At 34.3% G+C, this 17,331-nt stretch overlaps 1 protein-coding gene across 12 annotated transcripts in view; it reads left to right on the top strand.

Moving 5' to 3' along the window:
• Positions 1 to 17,331, top strand: part of LOC122576277 (NACHT domain- and WD repeat-containing protein 1) — a 38,758-nt gene that overhangs the window by 16,049 nt on the left and 5,378 nt on the right. For 8 of the 12 annotated variants that reach the window (XM_043746333.1, XM_043746341.1, XM_043746335.1 and 5 more), the window contains 9 exons: positions 5,476 to 6,466; positions 7,152 to 7,318; positions 10,590 to 10,669; positions 12,596 to 12,718; positions 12,920 to 13,065; positions 14,333 to 14,490; positions 15,291 to 15,683; positions 16,356 to 16,766; positions 16,944 to 17,290. In XM_043746333.1, the coding sequence (XP_043602268.1) occupies positions 7,210 to 7,318; positions 10,590 to 10,669; positions 12,596 to 12,718; positions 12,920 to 13,065; positions 14,333 to 14,490; positions 15,291 to 15,683; positions 16,356 to 16,766; positions 16,944 to 17,290 (1,767 nt within the window). In that variant the 5' untranslated portion in view covers positions 5,476 to 6,466; positions 7,152 to 7,209. Of the gene's footprint in view, positions 1 to 5,475; positions 6,467 to 7,145; positions 7,319 to 10,589; positions 10,670 to 12,595; positions 12,719 to 12,919; positions 13,066 to 14,332; positions 14,491 to 15,290; positions 15,684 to 16,355; positions 16,767 to 16,943; positions 17,291 to 17,331 lie in introns of all 12 variants that reach the window. The other 4 variants (XM_043746339.1, XM_043746338.1, XM_043746344.1 and 1 more) reach the window with 4 other exon arrangements.

The following is a 17,331-nucleotide window of genomic DNA, read 5'->3' on the forward strand; positions in this document are numbered from 1 at the left end:
ATGTCTACGATTTATTGCAACTTAGCCTACTCATATCCCTTCGTTTTAACGAAATATTTTATTCTGTCGTCGATTGAGTTTCTCACTTATTCGTTGAGTTTCATATTAGGTACAGTTATATATGTTCTAGGAAAATATGTAAAATATCCAAATTCGAGTAGTTATTAGTAGACTGTGAATTTCCATGGATTTCTGGGAAATTTGAAACTGCGAAATTCCACGAAATGCACAGAATACGAAGAAATATGTAAAATATATGAAATCTGAAGTATAGTGCTGTATAATACCTGGTAGGTGAAACAATTTTTTATCGAGGCTCGATTTTTTAAATCATACCGTCAGAAATATGAATTTGCATAAAAGTGCGCGGTGTAGTTATTAGCGAAACCAGTAACTTTTATCGATTCGCTAATGGGTCAAAGTGACCCGACTGGTGTTTCTAGCGTTAATAAATGTAAACTAATGTTTTGTTCGCTTCTTACAAGCTTCGCTAATAAATTGACAAAGTGTTATTTTTTTACTCGTTTACACAATCGATGAAAATGCTGGAAAGGTATAAATAGAAAGCCATGAACGAAGTATTTGAAACTTGGCTAAACTGTTGTCAAAGAAATGTATTGTTCGAAACTTCTATCTCGCGCTTTTTGAAACTTTCTCCGATGTAGCTTGAAAAAATAAAAAGGAAGGAAGAAAGGAACGAAGTGGGAAGAAGAACAATGAGTTCAGCTAACGGTACTAAAGACACATTCTACCGAGTTTTCTTTACCCTCTATTTCACAGTTTCTTCACTTTTCACTAGTCGACACGCTTTTTATATGCCCCCTTTTGTAGTTGCTTTGTTTTTCTTCATACTTTTCTCATTATTACAGAATTCTTGGATTTAGTATCTATCTAAAATAAGGCGTTACATTTTCTGTAATTTCTCAGACATAAATTAATCAACGTTGCTTTACGTATCTCTTGAATGGGAATTTCCAAATTACGAATATTCGCTTTAGAAAAGAGATGGGTACTGTGTACCGTGTAGGTGTAAATTGTCTGGAGTTTTTAACAGTCTTCGCGCAGCCGATTGCGAAAACATTTATTGCTTTCGAGTATTTATAGTTGCTACTATAGATACGTTCGGTTTAATCAACTACGTGAAAAAAGCACGACGCTATGAAACATCGAGCTACTAACATTTTAATTGTTCTACGATATTCCAGGAATAGATCGCTGTCTTCTTTTTACAGTAACCGTAGTAATATTGTTAGTAGACAATACAAAAGAGAGTAGTCGTAACAAGAAGACAAACTTTCAGAAGATTATCATGATTTTCAATATTTGTAAATAATGTTCATTAATTAATAATTGATTCCTCTCGTTCGTTCGTATCGTATGGCATTGTCTGGTAACAGATCTCTCTGCGATTAACACGTTGACTGCTACTCGTGTTTTCAACGAAATTTCCTTCAGGTCACCAGTGCCGCTGTATCAAGCGTACTCTGCTAGACTCCCACCGATATTTTAGATAACTTAGAATCTCTGTCCTAATTCGTTAGAATGTCGAGAAGAAAAATGGAAAACTTATTTCTTAGTGAGTCAAATAACAGTAAAAAATAAAGCTTGTACGAGGCTTAGACAAATTTGGATAGTAGCGATGAGGAAGAAATCAGATTTCCTAGAAATATAAATATAAATAGAATTACATCGTCTGATTCTGATTCGGATATTGATAAGTGCAATCGTAGTGATACTGAATGTAACGAAGATACTGTTGACGTGATGTTACAAGAATTGGTCATTGAGGAAGGAAGAAGAACCGACGATACCGAGGAAAGTGCAATTCAATTTGGCGAATGGAATGAATTTAGTGGTCGGCAGAAGTCATTTCCTTTTCCCAAGACAGACGACCTCATTAGGCAATTACCTAGCGATGTCAATCCATATGATGTGTTCGAGCTGTTCGTTGATGACGAAATAATAAACCTACTTGTATCAGAAAATTGCAACAAGGAAGGATGTAAATATTAGAAGATTTAGAGAATTATTAGCTGGAAAATTATTAGGATTGTCTGAAAATACAAAAAATCCTTGGCTTCGACGGAGTCAGCATAATATCGCCGTTCGGAAAAATGATTCCGGAAGAAGCATTAGACGCGCATGCAAACTATGTTATGCAGATCAAAGACGTCGAACGGACCGATCAAAGACACGGGAGAATTTAAAGAAAACAACAACTTATTGTCCAAATTGTTCCGACCAAACTCAGCCTTGTACAGAATGCTTCAAAGTTTTACATTCTAAATAATTTTCTTAATAAACCATTTTTCGTATTACTTTTAATACAATTCAATAGTTTTATTACTTCCTGTGGAATATCTTTTCAAATATTTGCGACGATCCTTCGCAAGTAGTCAAATAAGTAGTCACCCGAATACGGGTGACGCGGCCTGACTAAGAACTTTAGCGTCACCCGAACACGTTTGACATGGCCACACCAAAAACTGCTGTCACTCGAATATGAGTGACACGGCCCTTCTAAAAACATTGCCGTCACCCGAATATGGGTGACGCGACAGTCAACGTGTAAAACTACATTGTCGATTAGTGGATCGCACGGATTTCTGTGCGGTAACTCAGTCGTGCAATTAAGCATCGATGAAACAACAGAGATATTACTGTTCTTTGAAATGCTGCGAAGCACCAGGAATTTCCGTTTTAATGAAGCCACTCGGATGTGAAACGTCTCGTTTCCCTTTTTCTTCGTCGAATCTCGTTAATCGATGGATCTGATTAGAACGGATCGATTTAACCTGGTATAATTGTTCGCCAGAACTGGTCGTTAACCAAATTCCCCAGCAATCTTTCATCAGCACCCTCGAGCATAATAGACCGCCGTCTCATCTGACCCGGATTTCCGATCTTACCGTCACTCGTGTAATCTCTTGTACTCTCGACACTGAGATCTTCTGTCCACATTTCAATTATGCCGCGATAATCATGCTAATGTTCAATACGTACCAGGCACGCCGTCACACGTCCAAGATTTATCGAAACTAGCGTTTGATACGTAACGCATTCACCAAGCAGAGGATCTCTTCTTTGTAAAATGAATTTAAATGTAGAATGAACTGAAAATGAAACACGCGAGTCTTATTGCGCGTATGTTTAAAAAAATAAATAATGTACGCACGCTTTGCGCGATCATAACGCTCCGCTGCAGGAATTTGTCGCACCACGTACTCGTGACACGCTTAAGGGCGAGCAGCAATTTTTTTATCTTCAACAAGATACTGCACCTCCCAGCTACGCTCGTGACGCGAAGGTCTATCGGCTCACGTTGTCTGAATCAGCACGACCATCAATTTGAGCACTCGCGTTAACTACAAAAATTCCATGTCTCTCCTCTTGAATTTGCTCTTAAGTTGGAATCTTATTTCTACCTTAGTCAATGCTAAATTTATCATTCAGAGCGTGTATATACACTTGGTGTATGCACTTTGGGACAGTCTGTATCAAATAGAACGACTGTTATCAACATTAGAGACCCACGGTCTTTGGAAGAGTACAGGTACTCATAGACCTGTCGGTGTAAATGTACTTTTTCAAACTTCTCTTGGAAGAAGATATGGACGCTTATTTTTCATAGAATACGCGTTAGTTAAATATATTGGGCTGGTAACTAAGTGATTGCGGATTTTGTCAATACCACCTAATGATAAACTCCGCAATCACTTAGTTGCTAATCCAATATATCCATATATATATATATATATTTATGTATGTATTTCGTTTTATAAGGAAATGATAGATGCTCAACATTTTGTGTTTCGATCTATCATTCCGATAGAGCAAAACGGATCACGCGTGATTCAATAAAATAGTCTAAAAGAGAAAATGTTGCGCGTCTATTATTTCCTCGTGAAACGAAAGAAACTTTTCGGACGACCTAATACTTATCTACTTATGGGATTGTCCTGAATGAGAATGTTCTAAAACAGCGTTTCTTTGTGATTTTTTTTAGAAGGGAAAGAAAGAAATGAAGTTATTGAATTTTGAGGTATGGTTTTATGTATATTTAACGAATACAGAAAAATTTTTTTTTAAGTAAAAAAAGAAATTATAACAGATTTCTAAGCCTATTTCATGGGCGTCTTGTCTCGCAATTCTTGACTGAAACAAAAAACCAAAAAAGGATTAAATTATTATATATTTTTCTTCTGGGTGAACTAAACAAAGGCAGAAAAGAATGTGAAATTAAAAATTTTGAAATTAAAAAATATTTTTTTTAAAAATAAACTTCAAGGTGCTATAACTATTATTTAAATAAACTTTTTTCTGCCTTTGTTTAGTTCATCCGGAAGAAAAATATATAATAATTTAATCCTTTTTTGGTTTCTTGTTTCAGTCAAGAATTACGAGATGAATCTTTCCCGCCGATTGAAGAGCGCACCCCATGAAATAGGCTTAGAAATCTGTTATAATTTTTTTTTACTTTAAAAAAATTTTTTTTTGCATTCTTTAAATATACATAAAACCATAGCTCAAAATTCAATAACTTCATTTCTTTCTTTCCCTTCTACAAAAAATTGCAAAAGAACGCTGTTTTAGAACATTCTAATTCAGGACACCCCCTTATACACATGATGCGTCGAGTTTAGCCAAATACGACGCGTGGTCAAAAAGCTGTTAAATCGTAGGTAATATGTTTAGCGGTAATAAAGTTGCTAGAAACTAAATTGTCCCTTAACCACGGCGTAAGCACGTTTCTAAAGTGATTAGTGTGGCTTGGTATGCGGCAAATGGCGAAATAAGGAGAAGCGTCTCTTGCAGTTTGTATTTCTTAAGGGTAGCATTGGCAATTTTTGTTCTCTTCTTTAAGATAAATATCGATGTAACCAGAGTTCCTTTCTACCTTTTGCTTGCTCCTCTAATTTTACATTTAGCGGAATTTTCTGTTTTTTGACAATCCGATGGGTTGGCGTTTACGTTGCCGCGTGTGGCAAATTCTATTCAGCGTAGATAAATGGAAATTGAGTTTGCCAAGTGGATGAAAGAGATGCAGCGCGCATTGTTGACGTTATGAGTACAGACAGTATTATTATGGAAATTCATTTTGACCAAGTATTGCATATTAGCGTAAACTTGACTAGCTATGCACTTTGATAAATAATTCGAATGCATCGATGGACGTGAACGTTTCTATGAAACCGTATAATTACATCCTACCATGATTATCTAATTAATTAATAAATCAATTTATTATAGCAAGTGGTAATTTTATCCGTTTCGCTGCTTTCCGATATAATACACCGAAAATTTATTATAACGAAGAGCATAACCGTACTAATAATAAATTGCAATTCAAAAGTTGAAGGATCGACGACTTATCTTCCCTTTGAGAGTTAATGGTATCCAGGTGTGCGTTTCGATTAATTTCACATTGAAATTCTAAATGAAGTCTGAGCAAGCTGCTTCGTTTCTCTGTTACAGAATCACCAGAATAGCGAAAAAAGAGTAAAGAGATGGGATCAACGTAATTAACGAGGAAGAGTCGAGCGAACAAGAGGAACATGAGTATGATATTCGTCATTTGACTAGGACCATAAATCAGCAATATAAATTCAGTACAAAGAGAGGAAGAGAGGGAGAGAGAAAAAAAGAAAAGTCTAAAAATAAGCGAAAAAAAAAATGAAAGGATTAGAAATTCAGGAAGTTTTAAACTTTTAAGAAGAAAAAGGAAACGAAATCAAAGGGAATCACTTGCAAGGAAAGTACAATAAAGAGGAAGAAGATAGGCGAAGTGGAGTAAGGAACAAAGACAAAGCGAGGACAATCTAGAACAAAGTTACCTAATTAAATTAAAAACCGACATATATTGATTATTGATAGATTTAATCGATTGTACGTATTTCTATTGACGACTGAGAGTATATATATATATGTATTCATCTATATATATTATATATTAAAGGTTAATACGAGAGATTATTATAAATCATTGTTAATGTTAAGGGATATTCGATGTTTTAAAATATTAACGAACGAGAATTAGTACGAGCTATGAAAAGAGAATATTTCGATTTTATGGATTGTATCGTCGATTTAATATTTAATTGAAAACAAGCGGAAAAACGAAATAATTTCCTAACGAAAAGGAGAAAGTATAAGCAGAGGAATTATAAGCAGAATAAACGATAAACGATTAAACGATAAAATAAAAGGAAGAAACTAATCAATTTACAGAGAAACGATATTATAGGCGAATATAATTCGTTGTACTTGAGAAATATATAATTATATATGTAGACGTTAAAAATATACTGTTGTATAGTTGTATAGTATCCATGGGGGTCCATGTTTAATGAAATTATCGAACAGAAGAAAGTTTGTTTTTATTGTTATCACTGGAGATAGAAGAGAAATATAAATAGCAGGGAAAAGAAGAAATCTTGAAAAGGAAGAAGAATCTTTACAGATAGAGGTGATTATTTATTTAAAATATTAGATATTTTATACGATGGTAACTTATTTACTGTATTATTTTATTGTTTATTATAGATTTGATTGTACAATAATGTTCTTCAAATTATTTTATTATTTGTATCTCGGGAATCCCATTTTCCTGATTAGGTTTTTACAATAATTTTGAGTGAAAATCAATTGAATACTCGAGGCATCGTAATTCTTTTAATAAAGGCTGTTTTCTTCTGATTCCATATACCTTTTTATTAATTCTATTTTTGTTAAAACAAAGCTTCGTTTAAAACGATAAATTTATGATTATCATTGTCTCAGTTGCAAACTTATAAATATGTTAAACGAATAAAATTCAATATGTAAAATTATTATACACATTCGTAATCGATAATTATGACTTATGAAGAACAATTATATATATTTGAATTTTATTACTACGAACGATAATTACAAACAATTAATAAAATATGTATCGTGAAAATTCCTATTTTATTATTAAAATTGAAATTAAAATATTCTGTTGTCATAAACTTGGATTTTCCATCATTAAAGATTTACTCTCACAAAATATATGCCAAGATATAAAACTTGAAATATGATGGAACTGTGTCCACGTTAAAAGTTTACCCTGCCTCGTCATACAACAACCATTTAATCATTTAATCACTTTGCATCAATCTGAGCTTTAGAATACCTTCACGAGGGGGAGAATGCTGCTCTGAATTGCGAAGCCAAGGCGACACCAAAATGAATTTGGAAGTGGAACTTATCGCAGGGGTGATTAGGGGTGGACCACCCCCTAAAAATTTGCCCGCACCGAGGCTCATTAAAATCTTCATCGCTGGAGAACGGAATGGTCTTATCTGCTAATCACATTCTTTTATCGATATTCTGACTTGCTTATGTCTGTTTCCCCTTAAATGACACGTTTTTCTTTAAATACAGTTACTTACGTTTTAATATCGCCACACATCACTGTCTTTGTACTTGTTGCTTTAAACAATTTTTCCCTAACTCAAACATTTAATTGTACGATCAGAGATTCGTATTTGACAAATAATTTGAAGGAGAGCAAAGAATCAGGTGAAAAGATTTTCTTGAAAAAGTAGAATTCGTTTTCTTTAATTGTACGATCAGAGATTTGTGTTTGACAAATAATTTGAAGGAGAGCAAAGAATCGGGTGAAAAGATTTTCTTGAAAAAGCAGCAGCAGAAAAATGTGTCATTTAAAAGGTACGTTTATTTGTAACACGTGTATCCTCATCGTTAATTCATCAGGCACCAATATTTAAAAGATAAATTATATTTATATATTTATAAATAATGCTTCTTTCCTTTTAGAATTCCCATTTATTTGCTTAATACAGAAATGAAATATTTTTAATTCATAGAATTTGTTAATGGGTTTTTAAATGAGGAAAGAAGAAGAGAGAAAAACGTCCACAGAAACTCTGGTCGAGTTTAATTAACAATTTTGATCACGTTTCTAACAATCTTTTTTAATGGTTGATGTGACTGCAAACAGTAAACGAGAAAGATGGAAACAAGAGAATATGATTATTTCACATTCTTTCTTTCCAATATTATATTAAACGAGAGAAAAGAAGCTAAATAGGAAAAGAAAAATGTTTGTTGGAAATATCTTTGGTGTCTGATGGGTTAAACCAATACAAAACGCTTCGTTTGTTAATTTATGAAATAAATCGTGCAATATATGTTGGTGTGCATATTTATTTCTGTGAATCGATGTGACCAATTAATTATTTTCTCAGTTCGTGTGTTCGTCTTTTGATATGCTTGTATAGCTGTCGATTTTTGTTCACAATTATTTATTGAACCTGTCTGTCGAAAGGAGCTACGTAAACCTTGGCCAGATAATAAAATACAAATTTTCAAAAAGATATATTTTCATTTGAAATATCTAAGAATAAATAATCTAAACGTCATGACTTTTTACATTAAATTTCATCTAACAATAAAACTTAGAAATACCGATAAATGTAATATTTTCATTATAATTTATTTATTGCGTTTATTTTTTTCTATTTATTAAATTTTATTTATTAACTTATTATTATTATTGTGTGATTAAGACGATTTACAAATTTAATATTTAATTCTTATGAAAATATAAAAATATAGAACCCATTGGTATACGTAGCCCATCAATTTGCTTGAATTTTAGATAACGAATGCGTTTCTCTGTGTACATACACGTTATTTCCTTTCGATATCTGTATACTTGTCACAAATGTTGAATGTATTATGCGTACATGTATATACACTGGTGTGCAAAAGTATTTGGATAAACAAATTCATAGCGCTCTTCTGTTGAAAAATCTGGAATCAAAGAAATTCCATTTCATTCTTTTACTTAAGCACATCTTTTATAAAAGAGAACATTATGCTGTTGTATTTAATAAATACTGTTTGTTATTACATGTGTATTGTATGCACAATATGTAAGGGTGCCCTCAGACAATTAATAATATTGTCAATGTTTCAAGGTTCTCACATCATTGTATAATATTGACGATACTATATTAACAACATATATTGATCCTTTTAGTTGAGAGTCTTCAAATATTGACAATATACAGAGTGTTCACGGTATTAGTTCCCAGCGTTTTTCTTGTAAACGATAGGTATGAGGGGAAAGTGAAACCGAGTTGAGAAGAGAGCTGAAACTGAGGAAAGATAAATGCTTGAAAGTGAACTATACACTCGCGGTAATATTTTTCTCTCAAGTGCAAGAATGCACGTGTATCTCGCAGTTGCATTTTATAAATGAAAACTTTCCTCTTATTTTGCACACATGAAATCCTCTCGTCGTTCTACTAGAAGAAGTCTCAGGGTAACCATGGTGGAAAACTGGTGTGAAAGATATTTTATATATACATATAATACAATACAATGAAATATAATGCAATATAATGAAATTATACAATACAATATACAATATAATGAAATTAGTAGTAGGATATTATGAAAGACAAGGAAGGACATAACGTAATAGTACATTTTGTATTTATGTTCTCTTTGCCTTACGTATGATAAATTCTATCAAATTATAGTTAAAATATCTTTTAAACTAACTAGTTATCGACCATGATTACCCTAAGAATTTCTTTCGTAGAACAATCAGATAATTCGATGTATGTAAAAAAGAAGAAAATTTGCATTTTAAAAATTTGCTTATTTCCTGCAATTTGCTTTTATTCGCACTAGTAGCGTGACATGATCTATCCTGTATATCGATAGTCTGACGGCTCTCTAACATGCCAAAATGAAGTGTTGGAGAGAAAATGATGGAAAACTTTTGCACCACACTGTATATTCTGCTCGCATGAACCGGTGAAGGCAACGAGGGGAAATTAATAAACTTTGTTAATCGTTGAATAAACCAGTTTGTCGATCCGTTCACTTGTTTGTCTGTTTGTAAAATTATCCATTTTTCCCTGCCAGTGCTTTCATTCGATGTTCCCACCTACTTTATTATCGTTTTATTTTATCGCACTCTTCCTTAGTTCTGTTATATGGGGTGAGCTACGAAAACTATTCTGTGCAAAGCTGTTCCAATAAACGTGGATCTGGGAGATGCTTCTTTAAAGAGTTATCGCCGGAGAATTCCCGGTTTTTCAGGATCGTTGAGCTTTTACGTGCGAAGAAAATGAAAGAATGATGTCCAGGAGTAAAGATCGTAAAGAAAAAATTCCGTTCTCTACCAGCGAAGAAATAAATCTCGAAGATATTCTCTTTGCTTTTCGTAAAAATTGGCTTTTTCCATTTAACAAAGAAATTAAATTTATTACACAGGGATAAAAGAATTGCACAGTCTCGCAGATATTTCGCCTGATTTTTATATTAATTTATTCAGCTGCACTTTTTATGATCTTTGATACTAGACGAACGAATAAAATCATTTTCAGAATTAAAAATCGAATAGATTATCGGAGGAATATTTTCTATTTGGGGAGAACCGAAAGCTTCATCAAGTTGTTCCAAGTAAAATTATACGCGCATATGCTTCTTATCGATGTTTCTAGTTCGATATCTGTTGCACATTCCTTTTTTCCTTTTTGGGTCACGCCGTTATAACACTTTTTCTTTGTTTCTAATATTTCCAGAATTTATCGAAGAAAGGAAGCAATTATTGGAACTTGTCGGGCCTGAACTGCAATCGATTTACGACGACATGGGAATCGAGGTACGAAAAACAGTGGAATTTCCTTAATGAATTTCCCTTTGTAACTCGTTAAACTCTAAAATTTAATTCAGTCAACGTTCCTTTGTAGTTTTTACTACTTTTTTTCCAGGTAATAGTTTAGAGCTGTTTCATTCAAAATTCACTTAAAATCAGCGTTGATTTGATCTAAAGTAAATCGTAACGAAACATATTATTTTCTGGAAAAATCCGCGAAGGTTTCAAATAATACAAATTTTGTATTTTATAACGTTAAAGATATTTCATTCTGAAATAAAGTTTATTATAATAGAATAGTAATAATAATAATATTTATCTATTTATTTATTTGTATATTCGAATTCACGTTTATGACAAGGAGGTTCTTTCACACAGCCGATTGCTTTCCTCACTACACATTTTCTTATTTTAGGGATAGTTATTCTTCATAGCATACTTCATTCATAGCATTCTTTATAGCATACGCAAATGTAGTATACAGATAATAATAATTTAATATACTTCAATATAGTATTAATATAGCATAAAATAGTGTAGTATCGGGTAAATTTAGATATAAATTTTTCTCCGACTATTTACAATTTATTTACAATAAATTGACTATACAGTAATTAATTAGACAGAAAACGATGGTTGTTTAACTTTTACATTGTTTAACTGGAACTAAATACAAAAATCACACTCTATCTCAAACAACTCTCACAACTCAACAACGCTAGCAACTCTATCTTTCAACAACGCCAACAACTCTCGCAACTCGACAACGCTAACAACTCTATTTCTCAACAACGCTAACAACTCTATCTCTCGACAACGCTAACAACTCTATCTCTCAACAACGCTAACAACTCTGGCAACTCGACAACGCTAACAACTCTATCTCTTGACAACGCTAACAACTCTCTCTCTCGACAACGCTAACAACTCTATCTCTCAACAACGCTAACAACTCTCGCAACTCGACAACGCTAACAACTCTATCTCTCGACAACGCTAACAACTCTCGCAACTCGACAACGCTAACAACTTTACTCCTCGAGTTCTAGACTAACACTGACTCTCGATTTACGCTCACTTCTCGATTCGCACACTCTGACCTCTCAGTCAATGCTCCTTGAACCCAAAATCGTCCTTCTCCTCTAGCGTTCGTTTTCTTCTTTTTCTGATCTCACTACGCCCATGCTCCGCAAGAACTAGGTGATCTTAGTCACATAGGCTTTCTTCGATGTAAACTAACAACTGAAGGGCAGACGACACTGTTTTTATGATTTGACCGATCTCTACTTAGGCCTTCTTTTTCACGATACTACAGTAGTATAATAATATTCAATTGTCCTTGTGGATGTCGCTGGATATTTATTTCTTAAGGGGGTGTCTTGAATGAGAATGTTCTAAAATAGCGTTTCTTTGTGATTTTTTTTAGGAGGGAAAGAAAGAAATGAAGTTATTAAATTTTGAAATATGGTTTTATATATATTTAACGAATACAAACAAATTTTTTTTTAAAGTAAAAAGAAAATTATAACAGATTTCTAAGCCTATTTCATGGGCGTCTTATCTCGTAATTCTTGACTGAAACAAAAAACTAAAAAAGGATTAAATTATTATATATTTTTCTTCTGGGTGAACTAAACAACAGCAGAAAAAAATGTGAAATTAAAAATTTTGGGGGTTTCAAAAAATATTTTTTTTTCTAAATAGACTTTAAGGTGTTATAACAATTATTTAAATAAACTTTTTTCTGCCTTTATATGTCATATATATGTATATAAAACCATGTTTTAGAACATTCTAATTCAGGACACCCCCTTAAAGTCATTATTATGAAATTCTTAATAAAATTAATTGAAGTCTTCGCTCATCTTTAATTTATTTTCCATTTTTTATTTGCATGTTCGAACGACTGGTTAAAAAATCGAAACACTATAGGTCCTACTGGTGGATATGCAATACGCAACGAATGTGAATCCTGATAGAAATCCGTATTTAGCTGAACACTTTTTCGACGAAATACACGCCGCTTATCAACACTCGAGGGGCTGTTTCTTATTGGTAAGCTTTTGTCAACGATAACTTCCAAAGAAAAATTTCTTCATTTCCCGTAGAAATTTTTATTTGAGACAGAGGTGGAAAAGTTATTATTTTTCTTTCTTCTCTTCTATGAATTTAATTCCATGTAGGTAACTTTTTCACATTGCAATTAATACCTTTTAAATGAAATTATAACTAAATAAAATACCCTTTCGTTTGAAGCTACTAATCGGTGACGAGTACAACGTAGGATGGGTACCAACGAAGCTCACTTGCGAAACGTACGATGTGCTTTCCAGTCACTGCGACAATATGCAAGAGTACTATGAATGCGACAGCAATGATTGCTACGTTCTAAAGGCTGGCAGGCAAGTAGTTACTTTTTACTGTGCCGTTGCATTGAAGTGGAATGCGCGGTTGGTGAAGGCGTGAGCGAGGACAATAAAAAAGAAAGCTGCTTTTATTACTCCGAGTTGACCCACAATTTCCATTGTCTTCATTCACTTTCTTCTTTTCTTCTCCTTTTCCCCCTATTTCCTTATTTTTCGCGTTATGAACTATTAAAATGGATAATAAATAGTAAGTTTCATTGGAAATGATTTTACTTGCAGAACATTCGACTATATCCGAGTAATAACAGAGAATAGAGAATAACAGAGGTAACAGTTTTAGAATTAAAGGGAAGATTCTGATATTAATAGAAGCGATCTAACAGATGGAGGCGAAGCTCGATGAATCCAAGTTCCTATCGCGCAAATCTGAAATCCTCTTTCACGTGTCAACAAACCTTCATCAATTCCATTCTGCGTGAAAGTTAGTTCGATAACTTCGTTTCGACTCCAACTGCCTCGTACTGATCACGATTCCACTACCTTTACGATAATGTAGCTGATACTATAGTTCAGAAAGTTAGGAACATCAGAGTTCAGGAACGATATATAGATTTGAGAATTTCATTTTTATTCGAATAGTTTGATGAAAATTCAGCGACCCCTTAAATTTGATGCTCGGCGTATGTTTATTATTTTATAATATTTATGGAATCACTTGACAAATACAATTGTCATTTTTATAAAGGTTTCACCTTTTCCTTTTTATTTTCACCCTAACTAATTCCTTTTACCAAGCTCACTTCATACTTTGCCTTTTAATAGGCTTCTCGTTTGCCTTTTGTCAGCCCAGTTTTCGTATCTGCTCGAGATTTCCCTGTCACCTTGAACTTACTTTTTCATCCGTTCCAATTTTCATCCCTCCCTTTCTTTCTTTTCTCTTTTTCCCCTGATCGTTCCCTTCTCTGCTTTTCTAAAGCTTCCACAATTACTTTTGTCTCGGCTGTTCTTTCACTGAATTCCTGCCGCTTTCTACTGGAAATAATGCGCTCGCACTGTTAGCTTCAACCGGCGATTCCATGGAAGAAACGAATAATTTTGATAGAGAAGAGTACAGAAGTTCGCGCTAGTACTCTGTTGCACGTAGCTCCATGATATCTTTCGCCAAGCTTCGGCCAATTTTATCTGAAACGCAGATAGAAGATAGGAGTGTGAAATAGTAGTATGAAAAATAATCGAAAATTGAATATAGTAGATATTTGATATTCATGGAATATCGTCTACGTTGGAAAAAATGAATTCACAGATTAGGAACAGCGGAAGACGATTGGCAGAATTCAGAACCAACGATAAGGCTGACATTGAAGAAGGCTGCGGAAGCTGCAATTTCGCAGCAATGTGATGACGAAGAAATTAAGAATATATTGAAGAGCACTGCGGAGAGACAGCTGGAGTACGCTTTGAGTAAGCTACTGATAACGATATTTTCAAAATATTAACATATATTTGTTCAATTGCTCTAGTCAATTGCACTGAATTAGGACCACATACTTCCCATTGAATTGAAAATTTTTATGTGATTTTATTTTAGGTGTACAAGCGAGTCCAAATTTTTCATTGAAATTCAGTTTATTAAAAAAGAGAAAAAAAGAATATCGCAAGTTGTTCGATCAAAGTGTTCATCGTTGCTTCCTATACACCTAAGTATAGGACATCTATTAGGCGAGTGTTGAATTCCATCAGGGAGAAATGTTGTACCTTCTAACCCAGGCTCGATCGTCAGGACATTGACAAAGGGGAATGTTCCGTGAAATTGCTGCCTGACAACGTTACGCCACACGCTGCTTCTGCGACGAAACACATCGTAACGAATGTTGCTTGGGATGTCCCGTAGCACCAGCTTATTCACTAGACAAAATGACTCGATGATTGGATCTTGCCCTGAGACAGCATTTTTCCGTGATGAAATGCTTCACTTACCTGATAGATGGCTTAAAGTTATAAAAAGCAGTCATCGGGCAACTTGCTGTATTTCTTAAAAAAAAAACTCGAGTTTCATTGGAGAATTTGGATTATTTTTTTTGCACATCTGATAGCTGCGAAGAACCGTGTATATGTAGTTAAAATTTTAATTTATTTTAATAAAAATGGTTTGACACGAGATATTCTACTGAAACATCCACCTGCTGTTAACATAATTTGTCAGAAAATACGACATCTCTGCCACTTTTCGATCCTCTGTCACCTTAAAACAATTTTTCCAGAGCTGGACGAAACAGGCGATGGTGTAATAGCCGTGACACGTTCGTGGAAAGGCAAGAAAGCTGCCAGAGCAGTGTCTTCGTTGACGTCTTTAGTGAATAGTCGTCTCCCACCTGACAATATAATTAACGTTGAAGTGGATCAAAAACAAGGTGGAATTAATCCTGACAATAGGTCGCACAAGGGTTACCTGGCTCATCTTTGTCGGCTTGTGATGAATCGCGTGCAGAATTTGGTAAACGCTTCCATCGAGGCGGATCCGGAAATTAAAAGTAAGAAGAAGATGGTGCAGGAGATCTACGCGGAGAGTTTGATGCATTTGGCACTTCTGAGACAAATTACACCTTGCGAGGATAACGAGAACGTGGAGAAGATCAAGGAGTTTTTGATAGCTGGTGAGATTAATAATAACAATTTTGATGTCTAATTAATTATGAACAGTGACTCATATGCGTGTCAATTGGCTTTGATTTAATTTTAATATCATAGTTTTATTATTCGCTTAATGTTAGGTGAATTCGCTGAAGCGAAATTCAAAGGTAATTCATTAGCAGCGAATTAAGTTTTAATTTATTCCACTATACCTGCGCAAGCTTTCTAAAGCGAAAGAATTTTTTAACGATGAACGTAATGGCAGAGATTTTAATTGAAACATTTAATTCGTCGTCTCACGCTATCCGGAGGCATAATCCTTTGAACGTTTGAGAATATTAAAGGCAGAGGCACGTGCACGATTCCTCGGCAGAACACTTTGATGTCTGTTTATTAAAGCAACAGCTCCCCTAACACACTTTTCTGCCTATTAATTTCCATCTTACAAGGCGTTTGCTTTGAACAGATTTCGTATCGTATTACTCGTCTAAATTACAGTAAAAAAGGAAGAACCAACAAGATTATATTTTATCCGCGATTTTATGTAGCTTGGCAAGTTGCTTGAATGAGAAAATTAATTGTTGAAGGGATGATCATTCTATAAGCGAAATCGTTTTAGCAATGAGAAAATGTTTATTATGTTTTTCAAAGTGCATTTATTTACCTTTTACAAGCTATTTTTTTATATTTAACAGGTAAATCGCAGAAACACGGTCCGATATTAATAAAGGGTAGCAAGTATTCTGGAAAATCATCGTTATTGTCAAGAATCTACGCGGATGCCTCTTCCTGGTTGGATTGTACCACGTTTAAAGTGGTTCGACTCTGTGCTTCCACTCCTCGATCAGCGTACAGTCTCGAGCTACTTCGAGTGCTCTGTCAACATGTAGGTTTTCTTTCCGGTTTATTGGATGGGAATCTTCCTAAAGACGCCTCGTTTGATCCGCTTTACTTGAACAATTGGTTGGGCCAAATTCTGAGGCGCATCGAAGAGCAACCAATGATGGAGCAACTGGTGATTCTTCTCGACGATCTTCATCGATTACATCCTCTTGAGTGCGATATCGTCGCTGCTCTGTCTTGGTTGCCCTTGAATCTTCCACCAGGTAACGTGTAATTGCCATTGCTAGAATTTTTAAGCGATGGTCACAAATGTTCGCAAAGTTTCAAATATATCATTATATAACGATAATACATACGGTATACAATATATAAATAAACAAGAAACAAACAACAAACATTACAAAGCATAAAACGAAACGTACTTTGTTCATTCACTTTAGGAGTGCACTTAATCGTGACTACGGCTCTTCCACCGGAAATGCTGCGTCTCACCCCAATACAAAAAGAAAGACTACGCAGCAACGAAATTTTAATCGAACTGCAAGATTCGGGTACAGATTTCCACGAGACAGAGAACGTTTTCGACATGTTAGAGAAATTGATAGGTGAAAACGCGGCTAATAGAATCGGTGCCATTTTGGCTTCCACGGAGTATGGTTTATCCGAAACGGAGATTCTTGAAGTGATCATGCCAACCGGTGGCGATGGGCCACTATTTCTAAACGAAGGTCTGTTCAATTTTGGCAGCTGGTGTTTGGTGAGGAGAACTTTCAACGAATATCTTAAGGTAAGTTTCGTTTAAATTTCTCGCATAAAATTTAGAAAACA

The sequence above is a fragment of the Bombus pyrosoma genome, linkage group LG16, assembly GCF_014825855.1.
Source record: "Bombus pyrosoma isolate SC7728 linkage group LG16, ASM1482585v1, whole genome shotgun sequence".
NCBI lineage: Eukaryota > Metazoa > Arthropoda > Insecta > Hymenoptera > Apidae > Bombus > Bombus pyrosoma.